At 40.2% G+C, this 11556-nt stretch overlaps 1 protein-coding gene across 1 annotated transcript in view; it reads right to left on the reverse strand.

Annotated features, from left to right (window-relative positions):
- The window catches only part of LOC148363593 (choline/ethanolaminephosphotransferase 1-like), a 32715-nt gene extending 22046 nt beyond the window's left edge, over positions 1-10669 (reverse strand). The window contains exons 1-2 of the mRNA XM_088337531.1: positions 10439-10669; positions 1645-1875 (exon numbers count right to left, since the gene is read on the reverse strand). Coding sequence (XP_088193657.1) covers positions 1645-1835 — 191 coding nt within the window. The 5' untranslated portion in view covers positions 1836-1875; positions 10439-10669. The remainder of the gene's footprint in view (positions 1-1644; positions 1876-10438) is intronic.
- Positions 10670-11556: the final 887 nt, after the last annotated feature.

Below are 11556 nucleotides of genomic sequence, written 5' to 3' on the forward strand. Positions count from 1 at the left end.
CTTCTTTTCAGCATTTACATACTTCCATTAGGTGATATTATTCGCAAGTACAATATCAGCTTCCACTGCTACGCAGACGACACTCAACTATATCTTCCGTTGGAGGAATCTCCCACACTAAACTGTGGAAATTTGGAGGCCTGCCTCATTGAGATAAAAGAGTGGATGTCACTCAATTTCTTGCGTCTTAACTCTGAAAAGACCGAAATGTTAGTCATTGGTCCATCTAAATGCCGTGACTTATTCTCAAAAACTGCTGTGAACATTGACAAATGTCACATCACACAGAGTGACTCAGTTAAAAATGTAGGTGTCATATTTGACCCTGATCTATCCTTTGAAATGCATGTAAAGAAAATTACTAGAACCGCTTTCTTCCATCTTTGTAACATTGCTAAAATCCGTTCAATACTGTCTCAGTCGGATGCGGAAATTATAATTCATGCGTTTGTTACCTCCCGTCTCGATTACTGTAATGCACTACTCTCTGGTCTCCCGAAGTCTAGAATCAAGTCTCTTCAGCTGGTACAAAATGCCGCAGCGAGGCTTTTAACTAGGACAAAAAAGTACGATCACATAACACCGATTTTGGCTAACCTGCATTGGCTCCCAGTTAGCCTTAAATGTGATTTCAAGGTTCTCTTAGTATTATACAAAATCATACATGGACTTGCTCCCTCTTATCTTTCAGATCTGATTTGCCCCTATGTCCAGGTCCGAAGCCTACGATCTGAGAGTGCCGGTCTTCTGGTGATCCCAAGAGCAAAGAAGTGTTCTGCTGGTTCGAGAGCGTTCTCCATCCGGGCACCGGTGCTGTGGAATGCTCTTCCCCCTGAGATCCGATCTGCAACCTCAGTGGAAATGTTTAAATCTAAGCTTAAAACTCACTTCTACTCCATAGCATATGAATAACCTACTCTTCTCGTCGGCTGAAAAATAGTCTGTGTTATATAGTGTAATAATCTGTGAAGCCCTTTGAGACTCTTCGTGATTTAGGGCTATACAAATAAAAATGACTTGACTTGTGAGCTGTTAAAATAGTTGTTAGGTGCAGCCCATACATGGAGGCTCAATAAACAATGTTGAAAATACATTGTTGGAATACAATGCTGAAAACCCACAGCGCAAACGCCAGCCAAGTATCCAGAGCAATTTGATTGGTTGAGCAGTTTGGGTGGGCGCATCTCAGCACACATAAGCCGCTCTCCTAAATACATCTGGCTCCTACTCGTCTGCATTACTTTTTACACAAGAACTGTACTAGGATCTTGTTTTGACACCATTAATTACGACAAAAATGACGGTCAAAATAAGGCTCAACGATGCGAGGGACTTTTAAGTGGTATATTCGTTGAATGGCACAGGGGCTCAGGCATTATTATGATAATTTATACATTCTACCAAGTCATCCAACATCACACATTGAATTCAGATGTTCAGAAAAGTAGCTTTTGTCCAGAATGGGTTTGGTGGTTTTGTTTAATTTTGTCTTAAATTATATTGTGTGGCTCCCCCCCCAAAAAAATTGCTTTCATTGTTCTTTGTATAAAAAAGTTCCCAACCCCTGCTTTATAGCTGTAACATCAATTCAACGACTTTTATGTGCACCCTATAGTCATCTAAATACGGTATATGCCGTTGTACCTGTGTTCCTCCAGCCTCTTGAGCTGGTGCCTGGAGAGCGGGGGTGAGGGCAGCTCAACGATCCTGCGCAACACTCCAGGTGCCAGCCAGCAGCTCGCCTCCACACCAGTGCCTGGGCCAGTATCTCGGTCCCGGATAATGGCCCGGCGAGAACGCAGGCCCACCCCATGCTGCTGCCCTGTCACACTCATGGAGCCCTGGGTGGCCCGCTGGCCCCAAGTTGGACACCACCTAGTTGCCAGGAAAGGAAAACTTTGATTTTGTTTTGCAATGTTTGATACCACATTTTTTATCCTGAAACTTAAAGGTGCTGTCCTAAGTTTTGAAAAAGTCTACTCGTTAACGCCATTTTGTGGCTAAAGTTATCATCGCAGCTGCTGTCAAATTGCCAGTGTGACGTGTGTAAGTACATGCATTTCTTAGATGAGCTTGAATAAACTTTTTTCATCTTTTTGGGGGTTTAAGGTTGGTGATCGGACTGTATTTGACACAGTCCATTTCTTGCTTTCACAATTTTCAAGCAACACTAATAGAAAATCGTGAGAATGAGCATGAAATCACTGATTTAGAATCTGGTATCAGTATTGTCACATTGTCACATACTGGACTGTCTCAGAAAATTAGAATATTGTGATAAAGTTCTTTATTTTCTGTAATGCAATTAAAAAAACAAAAATGTCATACATTCCGGATTCATTACACATCAACTGAACTATTTCAAGCCTTTTATTATTTGACTATTGCTGATTTTGGCTTACAGCTGAAAAAAACTCAAAAATCCTATCTCAAAATATTAGAATACTTCCTCAGACCAAGTAAAAAAAATAATTTTATAACAGCAAAACTAAATCAAACATTTGAAAATGTCCATTGATGCACTCAGTACTTGGTTGGGAATCCTTTTAAACGGATTACTGCATCAATCCGGCGTGGCATGGAGGCAATCAGCCTGTGGCATTGCTGAGGTGTTATTGATGCCCAGGATGCTTCGATAGCGGCCTTCAGCTCATTTGCATTTGTAGGTCTGGTGTCTTTCATCTTCTTTTTAACTATACCCCACAAATTCTCGATGGGGTTCAGGTCAGGGGAATTAGCAGGCCAATCAAGGACAGTGATGCCATGGTCAGTGCACCAGCTACTGGTGGTTTTGGCACTGTGGGCAGGTGCCAGATCATGATGGAAAATGAAATACTCATCTCCATAGAGCTTTTCAGCAGATGGAAGCATGTAGTGCTCTAAAATCTCTTGGTACACAGTTGCATTTACTCTGGACTTGATGAAACACAGTGGACCAACACCAGCAGCTGACATGGCTCCCCAAACCATTGCTGACTGTGGGAACTTCACACTGGATTTCAAGCAACTTGGATTTTGCTCTTCTCCAGCCTTTCTCCAGACTCTGGCGCCTTGACTTCCAAATGAAATGCAAAATTTGCTTTCGTCTGAAAAGAGGACTTTGGACCACTCTGCAAGTGTCCAGTGCTTCTTCTCCATAGCCCAAGTCAGACGCTTCTTCCGTTGTCTTGAGTTCAGAAGTGGCTTGACCATGGGAATACGGCTATTGTAGCCCATTTCCCGGACACGTCTGTGAACTGTGGCTTTTGATACCTGGACTCCAGCTTCAGCCCACTGTCTTTGAAGCTCCCTCAAATTCTGGAAGCGGCTCTTCTTCACAATTTTGTTAAGGCTGCGGTCATCTCTCTTGGTTGTGCAGCGTTTCCGGCCACATTTTTCCCTTCCAACAGACTTTTTGTGGATATGCTTTGAAACTGCACTCTGTGAACAGCCTGCTCTTTGAGAAATTTCTTTTTGTGTCTTACCCTCCTGATGGAGGGTATAAATGATGGTCCTCTGGACAGCAGTCAGATCAGCAGTGATTTAGTTTACTGAACCAAGCTGAGTGTTTTTAAGGCTCAGGAAACCCTCGCAAGGTGTTTCGAGTTAATTAGATGATTCAGGTGATTAGTTGAATAGCCTACTTGTATACTTTTTCATGATATTCTAATATTTTGAGATAAGATTTTTGAGTTTTCTTAAGCTGTAAGCCAAATTCAGCAATATTCAAATAATAAAAGGCTTGAAATAGTTCAGTTGATGTGTAATGAATCCAGAATGTATGACATTTTTGTTTTTTTAATTGCATTACAGAAAATAAAGAACTTTATCACAATATTCTAATTTTCTGAGACAGTCCAGTATATACCAGAAATCTTTGTCGGCAAGCTGGGGCCGCTGCCCATCAATGCCAAGGTCAAGCTCATCGCTGAAGATCTGGATGATGCTTACGTTAAAAAAAACAAAGGGAACGAGATGATGAAGGTTATTTATCTCCTGTGAGATCAGGAGGCTTTTACTGCTACTGGTAACCATAGAAACCAGTGATGTGGGAGTGGGGGTAGGTGCAGACTCGAACCGCCCAAAAAAAAAAAAACGGCTTGAAGAGGGATAGCCATCCCCAGGCCTTACTTGCCCCAGACACACAACAGGAAGTGGTAGGAAATATAGGTGGTTAAGGGAACCATTAAAAAAAATAACGAAAGCAAAAACAAAACAACAAAAAAAACCTATATATATATATATATATATATATATATATATATATATATATATTACTGTATATAACATTGAACCTCCTGTGTGGAGTTCGCATGTTCTCCCCGTGCTTGTGTCGGTTACTCCGGGCACTCCGGTTTCCTCCTACATTCCAAATACCGTATTTTCCGCACTATAAGGCGCACCTAAAAGCCTTTATTTTTTTCAAAAGCTGACCATGTGCCTTATAATACAGTGCGCCTTATTTATGGAACAAACTTAATTTGCAAAGTCTTGCAACTAACTTGCAGCCGCCGACTAGATTTTCCCCCGAACGCCAAGTAGTCCGCGGTATATGCCGGGATTTATTTACCGGCGTTTCATTGGCTAACCAATGTGTCAATCATCATTTGAATGGATCACTATTGGCTAAAGTTATTCGGAGGTCAAGGGGAGGATCCTTTTTATCATTTACAGGCTGGCATTGGCTTGAACGGCAAAACAAAGCCTGCAATTGGCCAAAAAAGACGTGTCAATCATCAGTTGCATCGATCACTATTGGCTAAAGTTATTCAGGGGTCAAGGGGCGGATCCTTTTTATCATTTACAGGCTGGCATTGGCTTAGACGGCAAAACAAAGGCTGCAATTGGCCGAAAAAGATGAATGCGTACAGCACGTGGCTGACGGCATAGAGAAAGCATTTTTTTCTATTCTGTATTTGTAAATATTCTATTCTCCTGGATTTACTAACCTCACGGATATAAGAGGACATTGGCTGCACATTATTATGAACACAACAACTTTGGTGAGCTACTCCGGGTTTTATATTGTCCCTGTATCTTGTTTCATACTGAACTTGATGTTTCTGTGATAAGCGGTGCAGATAATGGATGGAATGGAGTGTCTATTTTTAAATTAAACTCAATTCCAAGTGTTTATTGTCATATGCACAGTAAAGTTGCGAGCGAAAAAGAAAATAGAAACTAAGGAATGTTTGGCATTTCTTGAATCCCAAGACTTTAACCTTCCGAATGATGGAACGATATATTTGAGTGACACCGTACGGACACAGCATCCGCACGTGTCTACGACACGTATTTGCTTCTTTGCAAGCTTCGGGAATGTTAAGGGGGTAATCAGTTTGACTGAATCATCTGACTATTTTGTCGACGTTCCCATTGTAGCGCCTTATAATCCGGTGCGCCTTATCTATGGAAGATATAGGACCAAAAACTATTTTTTGGGGGTGCGCCCTATATCCCGGTGCGCCTTATAGTGCGGAAAATACGGTATATGCATGTCGGGTTAATTGGCCTGTCCAAATTGTCCCTAGGTGTGAATGAGTGAGTGAATTGTCTGTCTCTGTGTGCCCTGCGACTGGCAGGCAACCAGTTCAGGGTGTCCCCAGCCCACTACCCGAAGATAGCTGGGATGGGCTCCAGCACCCCCGCGACCCTACTGAGAATAAGCAGTGCAGATAATGGATGTGTATAACATCGAATCAAAATGTCTAGACTTAAAGAGACAGTGTGTATTATTTGACCACCAGATGTAGCTGAATGCTACAAACTAGGGGGACTTAGTGACCAAAACTCACCATTTTACTTCTCATTTTGTTGCCAAGTCTTTTCGAGGTTTATGGCTAACACAGCACCAAGATGGCAAAAATTTTGTCATCTCCCTTGTAAGGTGAGGCTTGTGTTAACTTTTATACAATAGTTCGCTTATTTTGCTTATATTTTAAAGCAATATATTTTACCAGTATGAAGCACTAATTAATACATTTTACTTTTAAGAAAATCCCCTTTGCGTGTTCTAGTGACTTGGGGTTAACTAAAAAGGTTGTTATGTATGCGAGACAACAAGAGCGAGCGACCTAAAAAAAACTTCAGTATGGTACAGAAGGAATGACCCTAGTGATTCCACCCATATAATCAGTAAAACAGGTCTACTAATATTAAAAAGTGACAACCAGTGTTAGGAGTAAAGCATTGCAAAGAAACGCAATTACCTTTCTCGGTAATGAGTGCTGAAACGTTGTTAATCCAATTTTCTAACTCAGCTGTCGTTACACTTGGTAGCTACTTTTTTAAAGCAGCTCACCAAAATATGTTGCTTTGATCGTTCCTCCATCATTCATGAAATAGCATTCAACGCAGCAACAACACTGTACACAACCTAGTGAGGCGTTTTTAAATCTACCTACAAAATAAATCAGTTATGTGGCGCAGTCTCAAGCACATAGTACAAAGATGCGCCATTTCTCTCTACCATACATACTCAGATCTAAGCCGTATTTACTATCTATCCATCCATCCATTACCCTGCACCGCTTATCCTCAGTAGGGTCGCGGGGGTGCCGGAGCCCATCCCAGCTATCTTCAGGCAGTGGGCAGGGGACACCCTCAACTGGTTGCCAGCCAGTCGCAGGGCACACAGGGACAGACAATTTGCTCGCTCATTCACACCTAGGGACAAATTGGACCAGCCAATTAACCTGAAATGCATGTTTTTGGAATGTGGGAGGAAACCAGAGTGTCCGGAGGAAACCCACATAAGCCCGGGGAGAACATGCAAACTCCACACAGGAGGTTCGATCTCATGACCTCAGATCTGTGCCGCACACGCGCTAACCACTGCGCCGCCGTGCTGCCCCCCGTATTTACTAATGAAAAATAATACTGACATTAGGGAGTTCAATTATATTAGGGGTTGCATGATTTTAAGGGGAAAACCTAATTGCGATTTTTCAAACCATGATTGCAATTTCGATGCAGTTTATTTTAAAACAAAAGTGCATTTTTTGTGCTTGTTTTGTTTTTCTGGGAGTACTTAAACCTTGAATGCATCCAACAGTACATACATTTCTACATAAGTGGGGGCCAAAATTTTGTGTGTAAAAAAAATAAAATCACTAACAGCATCATGTCATGAAAATGTTTTATGAGGAATACCGGGAATATGATTCTTTTTGATTTTAAATAACATATGCGGTCATCTTTGATCTCACTTATGCATCCAAGAGTTTTAACTAGTGACAGGGCCGTCGAACTGTTAAGAAGCAAAGATGTGTCTGTGTGATGTCACTTGTCCTTTTGGAGTCTCCAAAAGGCCACTTTTGGAAATGCCTAGACATACCTTTAGAAGAATATGTAAAATACTAATGTTTAGTTTTTCAGATTGTGATCAACTTAGGCCTGGGACCAGGTAAGGCTTCATGCAATTGTTGCAGCTGTTTCCCAGCTAAGATCTACATGAGCTACGCTCATCTGCAGGGATATGATTGCGAAAAAAAAAACAAACATTTTTTTGGGCGTTTCAACTCAGCTCAATGTTAGTAGCACTTGAAGTGATTATTTCAGATGGGGACAAAAGTTTAGAGCATTACCTTTCAAAAGAAACCAGATTCTCCAAACTGTTTAACAACAGCATTTGTTGTGTCATTTGTAGCCAATAAGAGGCAGCAGAGGGAAGGAGTGCGGCTTATACAGGAACAATACATTCAATAGGCCAAACATTAAGGTAAAAGAGTGCTGAATTGTGTTTTTTCTTTTTTATTCGTAAATTATATTTGCAATATGCCAGGAGGAAAAAAAAACGTCTTTGACATTACCCAGAAACGGAGAAGGAAATCTTCCGAGTGGTTTGAAGCCCTAAAGACAAAATCGAAGGAGTGTCGACCGAGTTAGATTGCAAGCACAAGGCCGGTAATGTGAAATTTTTCTCTTTCCTTTATAATGAGTCTAATTTAAGCAGTTTTAGGGGGTTGGCTTCAATGTGAGGTAACCAGATGGTTACTTTCAGAGTAGTGCGCTACTTTTGGGCAGAGGTGGACTGATCGTCGGACGGGCCTACTATCGGCACCAGTGTTCCCTCTAAGCTGCGCACGTGCGCAATTGCGCACTGCTCGCACATTCTCAGCGCACAAGAAAATCTAGCCAGCGCACAAAAATGAGGGCTCAAAATTACTAATTAAGAAGCGACTCAAGTCAAAGTTACAGTGCATGAAGGTAAAAATACACAGGTTCCCCTGACGTTGTGTCCTAAATGCGGTATTTTGAAGTCGAGTCCAAGGAGAACGAAGTTGAGTAAAGTTAGTTTCGGGGAACCGGCTTCTTTGGCTCGGCTCACTAAAAGGAACCAGCTCTTTCGGGTCCTAAACGGCTCTTCGGGTTGTTTTTGTTTCTTTAATCCCAACATGACCAAATATTATGTAAAATTATGCACAAAATGACCTAAAGGAAGGGGGGAATAGAACAAAAAAGAAAAAAAATACCAAAATGAAAAAGTAGTGAAAAGCTAAGAAAAAAAGAAAAGAAAGAAATGTAGGAAAAAAGTAAATAGAGAACCAAAAGAAAAAAGTAAAAGCTCGGAAAAAATAAACATAATGAGAATTTTTTTAAAGGAATTTAAAAAAAGTATAAAAAAAAACACGGAAAAAAGAAGAAAAAGTTTGTGTTGCATTCAAATAATTTCCAATTATATCAAGTGAATTTTGTTGCCAACATTGTACTTCCACTAAAAAATGTGATTAAGTACAGTTCTGTATCTTACAACCGACTAAATAAGCCTCCAAAAATGTTAATATTATGCGACAAAAAAATATCAGAAAATAAAAAATTGATATCTTGTGAAAGAATTGTAAGAACAAACGACGTATGTAGGCCGTACAACCTTTGCAATAGTACATGAGTTAATTCATTCAATAGAGAAAAATAATTTTGCATTGCCGGAAACTCAGCAAAAAGTAACTTGATGTCAAGTTTTGGACATGTTTGATAATTAATTATCTTGCCACACTTGGGATTATGGTTGCTCACTGTTGTTTCAAGCGCTGCTCAAAGACTTTGTGTGAACGCTCAGACCCCTGGAAAATTAGAGGGAACATTGATCGGCAGCAATACTTGTGAATGAACGGATAGCACTGCCGCAATTTCATTTATTCTACGGGACGATTATTAAGTCTTAAATGCAGCCACCAGAGATTCTTTGTCATGCTCCTCCTGCTCCCCTAACCCTTGCTACCCACCCCGGCCGGGCCTCCTGATTGGATAAGTGACTGGGGGGTGAAGCCATTGAAGCAGGAACAGCAACCCTAAAATGCGAGCTAAGCTAACTTGTTCCGACATGCCTGTATCCGTGACTGAAAAGTGTGTTTGTGATTAAGAGATAACATAAAAAGTGTAGTTAACTTGTTTTAAGTGAGAGGCAGGTGGAGACTGATATATTAGCACATATTATAACCTTAGTTCGTCAATTAAGCGTGTGTTTGGTGATCAATAGAGCATAAAAAGCATGCTAAAGTCGAAATGATTAGCTCTTACCATAAAATAGTTTGTCAATCTGGCTCTAAAACAGGAGTGCCCACACTTTTCAATTCTCCAGTGCAGTTGAAATTTGGATGCACTTAATGTTTTAAATTAATTTAAGTAAAGTTGGTTGTGTTGGAAAAAAATTATGCAGCCGTTTTAGTTTTTATGTACCTTTATACGAGTTTCTGGTAAGCCTAATTTTATTTCCTGCACTGTTAGTTTTTGGTTCAAGTGAAAGATTAGTCATGTTAGTTGTGTTGAAATTCTAATTGTAAAATGTTTTAGAGCTATTAAAGTTTTAATTAATTTCCAACAAATATTATTTGTTTCTTTATCCATTATTCAAAAATTCTTCGCCATTTTTTTTAAAGTTTTACAGCAAATGAATATCGCCTCCAAATATCGGTTATCATCGATATCCTCTTAATGTGTCGATATAGGCCTTGAAAACCTCGTATCAGTCGATCCCTATGCTCTGGTGTGAGTAATCTGGGGGTAACGCAATTGCTTTTTAAATGCCGGCCGGCACTAGTAACTGTAACTAAGTGTTTTCAGTGACGCCCAACGCTGGACTAACAACAAACTTTACGTAATTTCATCAAACTAATATGAGAATGCTCCAAGGGGTCCAGATTTGAAATTTTCAGAAATTATAGCAGTTTATCAGTAAACACCTGCTCAACTCGCGACAAGGTATAGCATTACCCTCGACGCTTTTATTTTGACCATTAGCGTTAGCTTGGCGAGCCACTTCTTAACTAATAATTTCCATTTTAGATTCACGACCTTGTAGTTGTGTCGTAATCGTTTGAAAGCGACGAACACATTCCGGAACGCCATTGTGAATGTCACGTTTATGGGAAGAGACAGCGAGAGTAGAACAAAAAACCGGCTCCGCCTCAGCTAGGGTATGCTAACATTCCGCAGCTGGATAGATGGATTGCTGGACCTGAATTGAGAGCCGCGGAAGATCCGATGGGAGACCCAAGACTCTTCACGCCGAAACACAGGGGCCCCAGCTGGCTATCGCCGGAGCGGTGATCCCCCCTCCTCTGGCCTATTGGAACTGGGAAAGTCAATTTGTGGCGTGCACCGATGTCAGGAAACGAAGTCAACAACAAACTGGTCCCGTATTGCTTCGTGTCACCGTGATTGACACCACGCGAGAATTTTCGTGATCTCGTTAGGGATCTCGCGTAATTACAAACATTTACACATTAATGTGGACTACAAGGCGTAAAGACAAACCACGTCGCTCGCGAAAAAGATACAATGAAAATGGGATTTTATATAATTTTTATGGAGTCACGTTTATGGAGGTAGATGTGTGTCTTTATTATTCAATCAAAAAAGTTGTTTCAATCAAACAACATATTAAAAAAAACCTTCACGTCAATAAAAAATAGTTTCAATCTAAGAAAAAATATTTTGAAACAAAAAAGCTTCACCTCAATCAAAAAAGAACCTGTTTCAACCAAAGAAAAAAAAGTGTTTTAAACAAAAAAAATATTTGACACTCAGATTGCATTTGAACACTTTTTTTTTAATATTGAAAATGTTTTCTTTGATTGAAGTAATATTTTCTGTGTTTGGATCATGTTTTAGGTAGGAAATTTGTGTCTTTATTACTGTATTAAATCCAAATGTAAATGTAAATGTTCTTGCAATCAAAGTACACTATACATTTTCAATCAAAGAAAAAAAGTTTAAATACAAAAACAAAATACAAAAATAAAAATAAAAAGGTCATTTGAAGTGTTGTTTTTTTTAACAAAGTAAAAACATCTGCGGGGATGAATAAAGTATCTCTCTCTCTCTTTCTCTCTCTTTCTCTCTTTCTCTCTTTCTCTCTCTCTCTCTCTCTCTCTCTCTCTCTCTCTCTCTCTCTCTCTCTCTCTCTCTCTCTCTCTCTCTCTCTCTCTCTCTCTCAAGTCGTTTGTTTTCGATTGAATCATTTTGACACGAATATCCAGCAGTGGGCGGGTGCTTCCTCATTGGTTAGACATGTTTGAATGTGTCTGCACCAACGCAACGACGTGTTTCTGACAAGGAAACACGGTTACCACC

The sequence above is a fragment of the Urocampus carinirostris genome, chromosome 6 (assembly GCF_059441175.1).
Source record: "Urocampus carinirostris isolate Australia breed hairy pipefish chromosome 6, RoL_Ucar_1.0, whole genome shotgun sequence".
Classification (NCBI taxonomy): Eukaryota; Metazoa; Chordata; class Actinopteri; order Syngnathiformes; family Syngnathidae; genus Urocampus; species Urocampus carinirostris.